Below are 14,131 nucleotides of genomic sequence, written 5' to 3'. Positions count from 1 at the left end.
TGGTCAGGTCTGTGAATCTAATTTTTCGTTTCTAGGATGAAATCCTGGGATGGGGGTTGAATAGACTGAGGGGAAAGTAGAGAAGAGAGGGGACTTTGTCTTGCTTCCTTTCTAGAAGGAACCAGAGTGAAAATGGCAGTGAAGCAGAGAGAAGGTCTGAGCTAGCACCCTTGAGCCTCTCTTAGGCTCTCAGGTATAGTGTAAAAAGTCTGAAGTTACTTTGTTATCCCAGGAACGATATAGAATGCTGGATGGGGGCAAACTGGCCTTGGAGTAAAAGGGTTACAAGATGGACTGTCCAGTCCTCAGAGGGATTCACACCACTAGCTAGAGCCTGGGTGGGACTGGGTCAGTGAGGGGACCCCCCCCCCATGTCCTGACCCTGTCAAGAGAACTAATCAGAAGTTGAGCAACCACATCCCACTATTCATCAGCACAAGACACCCAAGGACAGATCAGAATAGATCTCACAAAGCTGAGACTAGCTGTGATCCTAAGAGCAGAGTATAGATCTAAGTTCTTCTCCCCCATCATCATGTGGTCATATGAGGGCCACAGTACGCTCATCCTATCTGGGAAAGGAGATGGCACTGCAGAAGGAATATGAAAAACTAAAATGCCATGAATTACCCAGAGAGACTATATAAACCAGAAGATTCTGAGTCAAATAATGACTTCTAGCTGAGGGGCAGAGGTAGACAGGGAGTGGGAAGGTCTGGAAAAAGGGACATGAATCACTTACTATGTATGGCATTAATGGAACATAGGAGGGGGCCAGTACTCAGTCCAGATGAAGTCACCACCACTGAAGTCTTAACCCTTTGCTGATAAATAAAATCTGGCTTGAGAGACTGGGGTGGGGGCTTGAGGAGTGGAGGGCAGTGATGGGAAGGAAAATAAGGAGCTGTAGCAGAGGCTGAGTCTGTTGTTCAGGGCTGTAAATCAAACATCTAGTAAAGGCCTGTCCTAGCATAAATAAATGAGTGAATTGTGGGCAATGCCCATGAAAGAAGGCTGGGGAGTGAGGGCAGCAGCTTGGGAAGGTCAGGCTTGTAGATCCTAGTTCATCATATGATGGGTAATAAATACTAAAAACTCACCACTTTCTAATTATTTTACTATTACCTATTCTCTTGAGATTATTTACATCTATTGTATCCAAGCCTGGCTTCATGGAGACACAACCTGTGTGGTCACACAGGGCCTGGTGCTCAGAAAGGCCTTTGCTTGGTTTAATGCTCTGCTGAATGGACTCAGTGGCAGCTGGTACTGGTCATCATCTTGAAACTCTTAATAATTTTTTACCAAGGGGCCTCACCTTTTCATTTTGCACTAGGCTCAGTAAATTATGTAGCCAGTCCTGATTATATCCAATCCTGCAAATACTATTTAATGGTATGCTACTTTGCATCTCTTTCCAATTCAACGTTCAGAGCCCTCATGTTGGCAGCTTGTATTGGGCCATGGTGGATACTGGAAACACTAGAAATCGGGGTGAGAACCGGTTGTTAAACAGTTTACCGGCACACCACTGGGCAGGCCACACTATATAAGCATAATGATTACATATCCACCATCAACCTCCAGGCCCCTGCGATTTTTGATAGAATTCCAGTCTTACATAGCAATTTGCTATTTATTTTTCCCAAAAAAGAAAAGCAATTACCTCAGCCTTTGCATTATTTCAAAATCTAGATTCAGATCCTCCTTAAAAACTGTCACATTTGAAATATGACATTACCGGAGGGTACTTTGGTATTAGAAATTCTGATCGAATGAAGGCTTGCAGCAATTGATAACCGGTTAGAACGCGCGCCTTCCTCCTCCGTCCAGGCCTGAACTGCCCCTCCCACCGCTCTTCCTCCTCCCTCTGGAAGCTGGAAGCTTTCACCAAGGGCTCGGAGAAGCGGCGGGCTGGGGGATCCGCCCCAAGAGCGCGACTGGAGGACGCTCATCCTTTCCCCGGGGACTGCCGGCGTTCTGCGCTTCGCCGGGCAATGGAGTCCTCCTGGCTTGAGACGCGCTGGGCGCGGCCATTCTACCTGGCGTTCGTGTTCTGCCTGGCCCTGGTGCTGCTGCAGGCCATCAAGCTGTACCTGCGGAGGCAGCGGCTTCTGCGAGACCTGCGCTGCTTCCCCGCGCCCCCCACCCACTGGCTCTATGGGCACCAGAAGGTAGATGCAAGGGAGGGCCGGAGGACGATGCTGCAGAGAAAACTGGCCGGGCAGAGAGAGAGGCGGTGGCTTCCTTCTCTTCCTCCTGACCACAGCCCTAAGGCCCAGCCAGTGGCTGTTGGCATCTTTTCTTTACTCCCTAGAGACTTGCTCCCCTGCAGACCTACAGGGAAAGGGAAACGTCCTGGTGTGGCCATTAGAGAGAAAGCTTTGGCGGCTGGGAGGGGGCTATTTAAAGGGCCAGAAAGTGAAGAAGGAAGAAGGGTGTAACTCAGGTCTGTTTCTAATTGCCTCACTAATCTCTTACATTTATAATACTTCATTTTAAAAAGTTTTTGACATATGTTGTTTTTAAAATAGTATGTTATTCTACATAATATGCATTAATTGCAGAAAATATTCAAAATCCGGACATGATTGTTGCCATCCTTAATCCATTCCAACCAGTGAAAATTAACTTTCTTCTAAGATTCTTGTGAGGTAGGGAGCAGCCCCAGCTAACCACTCAAATATTTTTGACTTGTTGATGATTGAAATTTGTAGAGGGAGTCCCTCACCCTTTTTTTCTCTCCTGTTCTCTAAATCCACCCTTACCCCATTCATTTTTTCATTCATTCTACCAACTTTGAGTGGCAGTCATATGATAAGTACTAGGATTACAAAGAGAAGGTGGGTCTCTGTCCTCAAGGGGTTCAAGTCAGATGCAGACTTAGGGCACAAAGAGAAAATGAAAGTCTAAGTGTAATGAGTGCTTTAATAGAGACTTAGGGACAAGGGAATCTTGGAGGAAGGTGCAAGTCTCTGCTTATGTAGAAAGTCATGAAGGGGAGAGCAGAATCTTAAAGGATGGACAAGTGGGGACGGTGTTCCCAGCAGAGCATACAGCATGAGGTGAGAAATAACTGTTCTGTCCAAAGAACTAAAATCTTGAGAGTGGTGGGAAGAAATGTTACAGTGGCAGACATTGGGGCCTATAGTGGTACACAGTTGGGTAGACAGTGGAGGTCTGCTTTAGGGATTCTTTCCAAAGAGAAAGTACAGGGCGTTATTTTTCCCGTGTTAAACCCTGTGATTTAACCCTGATCTTGTGGGTCTCATCAGCGTGAAATAAAATTTGCATTTAAAATAAAAACAGACTTCTAGCACATATACTTTTTTAAAAATTGATTTTACTTTTTTCAAATAGTAGCAAAGGTCTTATAACAAAAATAGAAAAAACTGCAGTCCTTTGGCTCTCTCCCAACACTTCCCCCACCTCCCACTTCGTAGTCCTTCTCCAAAGCAAACACTTTCAACTCTTTCATCTGTTTCTTCTGGAACTTAAATCTTTATTTGTAAAATAATATTACTATATTTCTTAATGATTTTAGACACATATCACTTCCTTATGACAGCTACCATATTTTACACAAATAGCATGCACATTATGCATTTTTGCCAACCATGCAACCCCCTTGCTCGTTATTTTCCTAGGTGCTAGGCGCATTATACGTGTAGGAGTGTCATTTACGTGGGTATGTTATTTGCAAAAAATACAGTAATCACGTCACTTTCCACTGTCACAGTATAGTTATAGTGTATTTTGTTTAAGAAATTAGTATTTATATTATTTTGACTGTATAAATATTTACTACTGATTTAAGTGGTTCCCTTTGATTTTGTTCTTTCTGTTGTAGAGCTCCTCCTACCCCATGGTGTTATTAACTGTCTCCTTTTCTTATCTGCTTAGTTTTTCAATGTTTATTTGTCTTCTTTGTTCCTGATTTATTTCATAATTTACACGGGGCTCCTAATAACTAATGAAGGAATGTCAGGTAAATTTTTTGAGCTTTGACTGGCTATAAATGTCTTTATTCTGTTTTTAAACTTGAATAATAGTTTAGCTGGGTATAGAATTCTACTTTGGAAATTATTTTCTCTCAAAATTTTGAAAGCATTTTTCTGTTTTCTTTTAACTTTTGGGATGACTGTTGAAAATTCTGATAACTTTCTGATTCTTAATCCTAATTATATGACCTTTTCTCTCCCTTTCTTTAGCAGCTTTAAGGTCTTTACGTTGCCCTGGTATTCTGAAATTTAATTATAATATGCCTAGATATGGGCCTTATTTCATTTATTGTGCCTGACACTTGGTTGGGAAGCCTTTCAATCTGGAAATCAATGTTCATTAGTTTGGGGAAATTTTTATGTAAAATTTTTCTTAGTTTTAGGTTTCCCAGACACTGAAACAAGGATTTGAGAGCAAGTAGTTTTTTCTGGAGACAATGCCAAGAAACCTTGATAGAGGACAAGGTGATGAGATAGAGAAGGGAAGGCAGCCAAAATAGTGTTGGTTCTCAAGCAGGTTACCACTGTGGATAACTGGAGCTTAATCCCGCTGGGAAATCTGGCAGCCAGTGTATGAGCCTTAGAGTTATCCTGCCTGAAGATCGAGGGAACTGGAGTATTTTTACACCAACTTCTCTCAGTCATTGGTGTAAGGCTGCTCCTGAAGGAGGTTATTTTCCAACTCTTCTGGCCTGTTATATGGGCAGCAAAGCAGGTTCCAGTGGCCAGGAAAAGCCCTCAGGTAAATAAATGTAGGTGCTGGTCATGACTTGCAAAAAAGTGGTAAAGATGAAAGGTTATGGGCAGGCCACTAGCAATGAATACTAAAATTGCTTTGATATTTCCTTCCCTTCTGCCTCCCAAAATCTCGTCTCTCTTTCTGGAACTCCTGCTGGTTGGATATTGAACCTGGATTGAGCCTCTGTTTTTTTTTTTTAATCCTTGTTTTTTAATTTTATCATCCTACCAAAACATTAAAATTTTTCTGGCTATGGTAATTTTAATTTTCAAGAGCTCTGTCTTTTCCATTTGTTTTTGCATCGATTACCTTATGATATATTAAAAAATCACCCTGAAACTTAATAGTTTAAGACAACAACCAGTTATTTAGCTAATGATTCTGTGGGTTGGCGGTTTGGGCTGGCCTAGGCTAGGAGGTTTTGCTTTTATGAGCCAAGATCTGCTGATTTTGGCTGGGCTCACTGATGCATCTGCAGTCAGCTGCTAGGTCAGCTAAAGGCTGACTGTTATCTTGGGTACCTTAGGTCTCTTCCACCTAGTCTATTATACTTCAACCCACTGGCCCAGGTTTGCTCACATAGTGTCAGGGTCCCAAGAATAACAAGAGGGCAAGCTCCAATGTGTAAGTGCTTTTTAAGTCTCTGAGTCATGTTTGCTATTCTCCCATTGACCAAGCAAGTTGCATGGCCAAGCCCAGAGTGTGGGAAGACACTATCAAAGTGTACAAATATAGACAGTCATGAATAAATTGGAGCCATTACTGCAGTCAATTTACTGCAATCCTTTGTTATAGAATCCTGATTTTGTTGCATGAAATGCCTTATCATATCTTCTATGAAGTATTAATAACAAGCTTTTTAAAGTTTTTTTAATGCTCTCTGAATTATCTCTGTTTTTTCCAGTTTCATTTCTGTTTGTGTATTAGTTATCTATTGCTGCCTAACAAATTGCCCCCAAACTTAGCAACTTAAAACAACAAAAAGTTATTATCTCACACAGTTTGTGAGGGTCAAGAATTTGGGAGTGGCATTAGCTGGGTGATTATGATTCAGAGTCTCTCACGAAGTTGCAGTCAAGCTGTTGGTTGGGGCTGCAGTCATCTCAAGGTTAGATTGGGACTGGGAATTCTGCTTCCAAGCTCAATTAGATGGTTGTTGACAGGCCTCAGTTCCTCACTGGATGGTGGCCAGAGGCTTCATTTCCTCACCCCGTGGGTGTTTCCATAGAGCTGCTCATAACTAGGGTGACCAACTCATTCCAGTTTGCCTGGTTGTTTCTGGTTTTAGTACTAAAAATCCTGCTTCTTGGAAACCTCCTCAACCCCAAGCAAGTCAGAACAGTTCGTCGCCTTACTCTCAACATGGCAGCTTTCTTCTCCCAGAGCAAGAGGTGAGAGAGAGAGCACATGAGGAGAGAGCACATGAGAGCCTCAGAACAGAACCTATAGTCTTTTATAACCTAGTGTTATAGTCTTGGAACTTTTATACCATTGCTTCTGCTGTATGCAGTTGGGCACACAGACAAATCCTGGTACAATGTAGGGAGGGGACAATACCAAGAGGTGGGAATCATTGGGACCATCTTGGAGGCTGGCTACTACAGTATATTTTGCTTTATGTCTTTCATTTTGGAGGCTGTCCTCAAATGTGTGATGATCTTTGGCTGTTGTTTCATATTCTAGAGTGAGGCACTAAAGATGTTAGGATGTCTGTGTACATGGGGAGAACTTCCCTGAAGTGTGATCTAATAGCAAGCCAGTTGGAAGACCTGAATTGTCAGTATCTGTAGATCTTTTTTCAGTTTATCCAGAGAAGAATCTGTCTATCTTCTACAGATGACTGCTGGCATTCTGGGAACAGAGAAAGGAAGGGAGCTAGGGATCTAATAATTTGTTATACAGTCTTTCACTTAATCCCCCTATTTTTATTCCAGTGCCTCAGCCCTGTATAGTGAAGAATTAAATTTACCCAAAGAAAGGTCTGGCCTTTGACCCCAGTTCCTGGGAGGTAAACTCTAAACCCTGGAATTTCCTAAGTGATTGGGTGTCTTTGTTTTTCATTGTGGGACCCTAGATCACATCTGTTTATGCAAAAAAGGGGACTGATGGTGGGTCCTACATAGTTTACGCTAACAAGATGACTCAGGATGGCCATGCCAGAAAGCCTAACCCTGTGATTAGAAGTTTGGAGCTTTGAGCCATGTGCTATCAGCCTGACCTCTGAGGAGAGGAGGTGGACTGGAGATTAAGTTTAGGCACATGGCTAATGGTTCAATCAATTATACCTACATAAGGGAGCCTCAATAAAAACTTTGGACACTGAGGCTCAAGTGAGCTTCCCTGATTAACAATATTCTGCTGGGAGGTTGACATGTCCTGGCTCCACCGAGAGAGGATAATGGAAACTTCATGTTTGGAACCCTCCTAGACCTCACCTAACTTTCACTCTTTTCCCCATAATGCTGTTGTTGTTGGGTATCATCGAGTCAATTCTGACTCATAGCAACCGCATGTAATAGAGTAGAATTGCCCCTAGAGGGTTTTCTTGGCTGTAATCTTTACATCTTTACTAAAGCAGAACAACAGGCTCTTCTCCCATGGAGCTGCTGGGAGGGTTCGAACCTCTAACCTTTCAATTAGCAGCTGAGCAATTAACCGTTGCAACTCCAGGGCTTAGAATACTTTAATTCCACTTAGTCTGTCATGACTTTAGTGTTATTATTTTCATGCATTTTAATTGTGCATATATTTTAACCCTACAGGACAGTATTATTACTATTTGGAATGGTGAATATTCATTTATATTTACTCACATATTTAAACTTTCAATTGATCTTCATTCCTTCATGCATTACCATGCTTCCATATTGGATTATTTCCTTCTGCCTGAAGTATACCTTTAACTATTATTTAAATGTTAGTGATAAATTTACTCAGGTTTTGTTTGTCTGAACATCTTTATTTCACCTCACTTATTAAGGTTATTTTTTCTGAATATGTTATTCTAAATTGGAAACAATTTTCTTTCAGTGCTTTGATAATGTCATTCCATTGTCTTTTGGCTGCCAATATTTCTGTTGAAATGTCAGCTATCAGTCTTATTGTTATTCCTTTAAGAGTAATAAGTTTTTTTTTCCCTCTAGTTATCTTAAAAATTTTCTCTTTATCTTTGGTTTTCAGAAATTTTACTATCATGAGCCTAGATGTGGCTTTCTTTGATTTGATCCAGTTTGAGTTTTGTATATGTGGTTGGGTATCTTTCATGAGTTTTTAAAAATTCTCAACCATTTTCTCTTTAAATAGTGCTTTTTCCTGATTATCTCTCTCTTCTCTCCTTCTGGGATTCCAAGAATATATATGTTAGCCTTTTCCTTCAAACCCATGTATCTCGTTTGTTTTGTATTTTCTATTCTTTTTTCCTTTCTGTGCTTCAAGAACCAGTCTTCTAGTTCACTAATACTTTTTTCTACTTTATCTGAAAAAAGTTTGCTGTGAAAGCCATAAGGAGAATTCTTAATATCAGTCCAGGTATTCTCTGACTTACAATGGGGTTCCATTTCAACAACTCAGTTGTAAGTCAGTTCTGACATAAGTCGAATACCTCTTTGTTTTTTGTTTGTTTTTTAGTTTTCATTGTTATTGCCTTTTATTATCAGTACCTTTATAAATCTGTCCTTTATTTGTCTTTGGGGTTGGAAACATTACATATAAACTTACATATATACTTTAATACATACATACATAAAAAATACACAAATTTTAAAAATATACTCTGGCAATGAAGAAGAGTTGGACAATGTTGGCATTTTGTCAGTTGCAGTAATAACTCCATTGTGGAAGATTCTGGATCATCTGGATTATTCCTGAGAATGAGGATAGTGTTCTAGTCATAAGATTAGGGAGAGTTGTCTGTATGGTCCTTTTCTTTTTTTCTTCATATATTTCGCGGTAACATCTCACTTATTCCCAAATCTGCCTGTTGACTCTAGCAAAGTGATCAGTGTTTGGGTCTATGTTTTCAAGCAACTGAAACCCCTGACTTAGTTTAGATAACTAAATGTATACAGCAGTGTTTTGAACAGTAAATCATAAAATTAAACATCTGCAAGTGAACATCTGAGAATGATAACATCAGCAAAACTATGTGCTGCAACATTGTATGTAGTACATATTACTAAGGATAAGATGTACAAAAAAAAATGGACAGTTGTAATTATGGTTTGTCGTAACTCAAAAACTTCCTAAGGCATGGACTACCTGTAATTGTATTGTTCGGTTCTAGAATTTTCATTTGATTATTTTTGTAGAGTCTAAGTCTCTGGGATATTTTTCCATTTTTTTAATCATTGTATCCTTCTTGCCTTCTGTTTCCTTTGATATACAGATAATGGTTACTTAGAAGTACTTATCGAATAATTTCAGTGTCTGGATCACCTGTGGGTCAATTTCTATTGTTTTCTTTTTCTCATGGTTTTCAGTCATTTGGTTCTGTGTTTTGTCATGCCTTGTAATTTGACTGAATGAGTGGGGATCATTGGCTTAATCCAGTCCTTTTAAGGCCTAGGTCTCCAGTGTTCTAACTGAGAGCCTGGAGTCGTTATGAGGGCTCCTTCCCCACTGCAGGGTCTGGAAGCAGAATCCTTGTTTATGCAGCACTGCAAGGTACCAAAAATTTCATTCTGGTTCTCCAAGGCTTTCTTTCTGAATTCTTAGCTTCCCACCTAACCCACCTCCCAGAGTTTGGCAAATGTTTTGAGGGTAAAACTGAAGAGTATTCGACTCAGTTTTCTGCCGCTCCCTTTTCACTAGGATCATGGATCTCAAGCCTTTATTTTTTTGTTCCTTCAACCCTGTTAAATCCTGAAATCACTGCTATTTCATCTGCCTCCTAGTAGTGGCCATCTGCCCTATCCTATGCCTGGAACTGGCACATTTTCTGACGGAAAAAGTGGCTGCAGAATGGTGGCTGTTCTCACTGATAAGATCCCCCTGTCTCTAGAATTTTATCTGCTTGAATCCTAGTTATCCCAGCAGTTCTCTGGTTCTTTCAAACAGTTTTTTCTTCCTGCTATTTTATCTGACTATTCTACTTGATCTTGGTGATTGGAAATGGAAGTTCTTATATATCTCTCACACATAGGTGGCACATAGAAAAACATTTTTATTTTAATAGTTATGTGTTTTTCGTGCATATTATTAGAAAAATATAGATAGCATGTCAAATTTGTGATTTCATCGGGCTATAAAATTTCTTTTGAAAATGCATTTATATAAAAATGTTAATTTAAACAAGAATATTAATTAAATAATAATGCAGATTTAACTTGGATGTGGCTAAAGAGGGCACACAAATGACTGAAGTTTGGGCAACATTGAAGTGGATTATATTAACCCCTGTTCTTTTCATTGGTCACTAAGTATTATTGTTTTTGCTGTAGAAGTGTCTATAAACAAGCCCCCTTTTGTTTTATCACCACTATTGTCGTTGTATACTGTCGAGTCGATTCTGACGCATAGCAACCCTATATGACAGGGTAGGACTGGCCCATAGGGTTTCCTAGGGTGTAATCTTTACGGGAGCGGATCACCAGGTCTTTTCTCTCACAGGGTGGCTGGTGGGTTCAAACCTGTGACTGTTCTGAAGGTTAGCAGCAGAGCACTAAACTTTTGTGCTACTGGGAATCCTCTTACCGCCAATACCCTTGCCTTTATTAAGCACATCGATCCATCCAAGAAGCATTTGTTAAACATCACCTGTGTGCCAGTTATCAGCACACAGTCCCCTGCCCTCATGAGCTCATGAACACTTAAGGAAGTGAGATAAGTGAGTAGACCATTACAGTACAACACAATACAATACATACAATTCAAGGGTAATCATTAAGTTCTGTGAGAAAGGCACAGATCTGAGTGAAGTCTTGAGGGTTTGGTAAGAGTAGTCAGCCAGAGTGAAGATAGATTCAGGCTGAGAGTTAACACATGCCTGAGAAAGGTCAGAGGATCATTTTTAAAATACTTATTAAGTTGGTAGTCAGCAGAGACCTTCTTACCATCTCCTGAAGGCGTGGGAAATTTCTGTTTCCAGTACTATTACATAACTTTGTTTCATTCTGAATTTTTTCACATCTCGATTTGGACACTTTCTATTCATTTTCCAAGAACCAAGTTAAATACTACTTTTTTTGTGAGGCCTTCGGGTAGAGTTGGTTCTCTCTCCTTTATGCCCTTGGAGGTATGTTTTTCTTATCTGTATTCTAGCATGAATTATTATGATTCTGTTACAATGAATAATTTATACATCATGTGTAAAAGGGGAATAATAATAGTACCTATTTTGTTAGGTTATTCAGAAGATAAACTTGTTTAATATTTGAAAAGAATCTACATAGTAAGTGCTATATAAATGTTTCTTAAATAAAACATAGTAAGTTCCACCTTTGGACTGTACAGGGTTAGGCAGGAACCTGTCTTAGCTCTGTGTCCTCAGCAGCTGGTGCCTTGCTTCTTCCTTGTTCTAGTTCGTTCTATGCTGTTTGGTTTGACTTGTCAGTCACACACTCACCAGTCCATTGTTAAAGCAAATCCCATTTTTTACTGAAACCACTGCTATACTCTATCATCTGGTAGACAACTTGCTTCATTGTATATGTAATTTTTTTATTACAGCTTTATTGAAATATACTTCACATATCATACAGTTCACCCATTTAAAGTGTACACTTCAATAATTTTTAGTATATTCATAGAATTGTGCAACCATCACCACAATCAACTTTAGAATATTTCTATCACCTCAAAAAGAAACCCCGTACCCATCACCTTCAACCATCTCCATCTCCCCAGCCCTAGGCATCAATTAATCTACTATATGTCTCTATAGATTTGCCTATTCTGGACATTTTATATTAATGTAGTCTTTTTTGACTGTCTTCTTTCACTTAGTATAATGTTTTCAAGGTTCATTCATGTTGTAGCATGTGTCAATACTTCATTCCTTTGCATGGCTGAATAATATTCTATGGTATGAATATACCACATTTTGTTTATTCATTCATCAGTTGATGCTCATTTGAGTTGTTTCTACCTTTTGTCTATTATGAACAATGCTCTTATGAACATCCATGTACGGATGTCTTTGTGTAGACATATGTTTTCATTTGTGTGTGTGTGTGTGTGTGTGTAGGAGTTGAATTCTGGGTCAATAGATAATTCTTTGTTTAACTCTATGTTTCAGGGTTTTTTTTTTCCTTTGAGGAATTGCCAGACTATTTTCAACAGTGGCAGCACCATTTTACATTCTCATCAACAGTGTTTGAAGGTTTCAGTTTATCCCATATTCTTACCAGCACTTGTTATTATCTGGTTTTTTAATTATTATTATTTCAGACATCATAGTGGGTGTGAACTGGTATCTAATTGTGGTTTTGATTTGCATTTCTCTGTTGACTAATGATATTGAGCATCTTTTCCTGTGCTTATTGACTATTTGTATATTGTCTTTGGAGAAATATCCATTCAGACCTTTTCCCTTTTTTAAATTTGGTTATCTGTCTTTTTATTATTGAGTTATAATATTTCTTTATATATTCTAGATATAAGCCCCTTATCAGACATATGACTGGAAAATATTTCCTCCCATCCTGGGGATTTTTCACTTTCTTTTCTTAATTTTACTTTAGATGAAGGTTTACAGGATGAACTAGTTTCTCATTAAAGAGTTAGTATACATATTGTTTTATGACATTGGTTAACAACCCCACAACATGTCAACACTCTCCCTTCTCTAACTTGGGTTCCCTATTACCAGCTTTCCTGTCCCCTCCTGCCTTCTAGTTCTTGTCCTGGACTGTTGTGCCCCATTAGTTTCATTTTGTTTATGGGCCTGTCTAATCTTTGGCTGAAGGGTGAACCTCAGAAGTGACTTCATTACTGAGCTAAAAGGGTGTCCAGGGGCCATACTCTCGGGGTTTCTCCGGTCTGTGTCAGGCCAGTAAGTCTGGTCTTTTTTTGTGAGTCAGAAATTTGTTCTACATTTTTATCCAGCTCTGTCTGGGATCCTCTGTTGTGATCCCTGTCAGAGCAGTCAGTGGTGGTAGCTGGGCACCATCTAGTTGTACTGGACTCAGTCTGGTGGAGGCCATAGTAGTTGTGGTCTATTAGTCCTTTGGACTAATCTTTCCCTTATATCTTGTTTTCTTCATTCTCCCTTGCTCCCAAAGGGGTGAGACCAGTGGAGTATCTTAGATGGCTGCTTACAGGCTTTTAAGACCTCAGACACTACTCACCAAGGTAGAAGGTAGAACATTTCCTTTATAAACTATGTTATGCCAGTTGAGCTAGGTGTTCCCCAGTATTTTTTCACTTTCTTGATAGTGTCCTTTGAGTCACAAAAGTTTTCAATTTTAGTGAAATCCAGTTTATCTATTTTTCTCTTTTGTTGCTTGCGCTTTTGGTGTCATATCTAAGAAAGCATTATCAAAATCAAGGTCAGGAAGATGTACCCCTGTGTTTTCTTCTAAGAGTTTTATAATTTTAGTTCTTACATTTAGGTCTTTGATACATTTTGAATTAATTTTTATATATGGTATGAGGTAAGATTCCAAATTTATTCTTTTACATGTGGATAGTCAGTTGTTCCAACACAATTTCTTGAAAAGACTATTCTTTCTCCACTGAATTATTTTGACACCTATCTTAGTTATCTAGTGCTGCTATAAAAGAAATACCACGAGTGGATGGCTTTAACAAACATAAATTTATTTTCTCACAGTTCAGGAGGCTAGAAGTCTGAATTCAGGGCTCCAACTCTAGGGGAGGGTCCTTTTCTCCTTTCATCATCTGTGGGCCCAGTGTTCCTTGGAGATCTCTGTGTGCCTTGGCACCAGTCTTCCCCTGGATCTAGGAGGTTCTCAGTACAGGGACCCTGGTCCAAGGATGTGCTCTGCTCCCAGCTCTCCTTTCTTGGTAGAAGTGTGAAGTCCCTCTCTCTCTGCTTGCTTCTCTCTCCTTTTATCTCTTTTTTTTTTTTTTTAAAGTAAGAAGAAAGTTTTATTTGGCATATATTCAAAAGGACAAAAGTGGGTAGCGGACAAGCATGCTGCCAGAGCCAAGTCTGCCCGAGTCCAAACAATATCACAGAATAGGCAAGAATGGGAAAATGGATAAGCATGCTGCCACAGCCATGTCTGCCCTAGTCTCTTTTATCTCTTTTTTTTTGTAATTTATTTATTTATTTATTTTTTATTGTACTTCAGGTGAAGGCTTGCAGAACAAATAGTTTCTCATGAAACAGAAGTACACATGTTGTTTTATAACATTGGTTAACAACCCCACAACATATCAACCCTCTAACTTCTCAACCTCTTTTTTTTTTTGGTGAAAATACACATAG

General features: G+C 39.5%; 1 protein-coding gene across 2 annotated transcripts in view; it reads left to right on the top strand.

Moving 5' to 3' along the window:
* Nucleotides 1–1,997: 1,997 nt before the first annotated feature.
* The window catches only part of LOC101345691 (cytochrome P450 4X1), a 92,617-nt gene continuing 80,483 nt past the window's right edge, over nucleotides 1,998–14,131 (top strand). For both annotated transcript variants that reach the window (XM_023727102.1, XM_004371773.2), the window contains exon 1: nucleotides 1,998–2,174. In XM_023727102.1, the coding sequence (XP_023582870.1) occupies nucleotides 1,998–2,174 (177 nt within the window). The remainder of the gene's footprint in view (nucleotides 2,175–14,131) is intronic.

The sequence above is a fragment of the Trichechus manatus genome, unplaced genomic scaffold (assembly GCF_000243295.1).
Source record: "Trichechus manatus latirostris isolate Lorelei unplaced genomic scaffold, TriManLat1.0 scaffold00015, whole genome shotgun sequence".
In the NCBI taxonomy this organism is placed as follows: Eukaryota; Metazoa; Chordata; class Mammalia; order Sirenia; family Trichechidae; genus Trichechus; species Trichechus manatus.
Note: the sequence above shows the minus strand (reverse complement) of the source record. Positions and strands in the feature narration are given on the sequence as shown.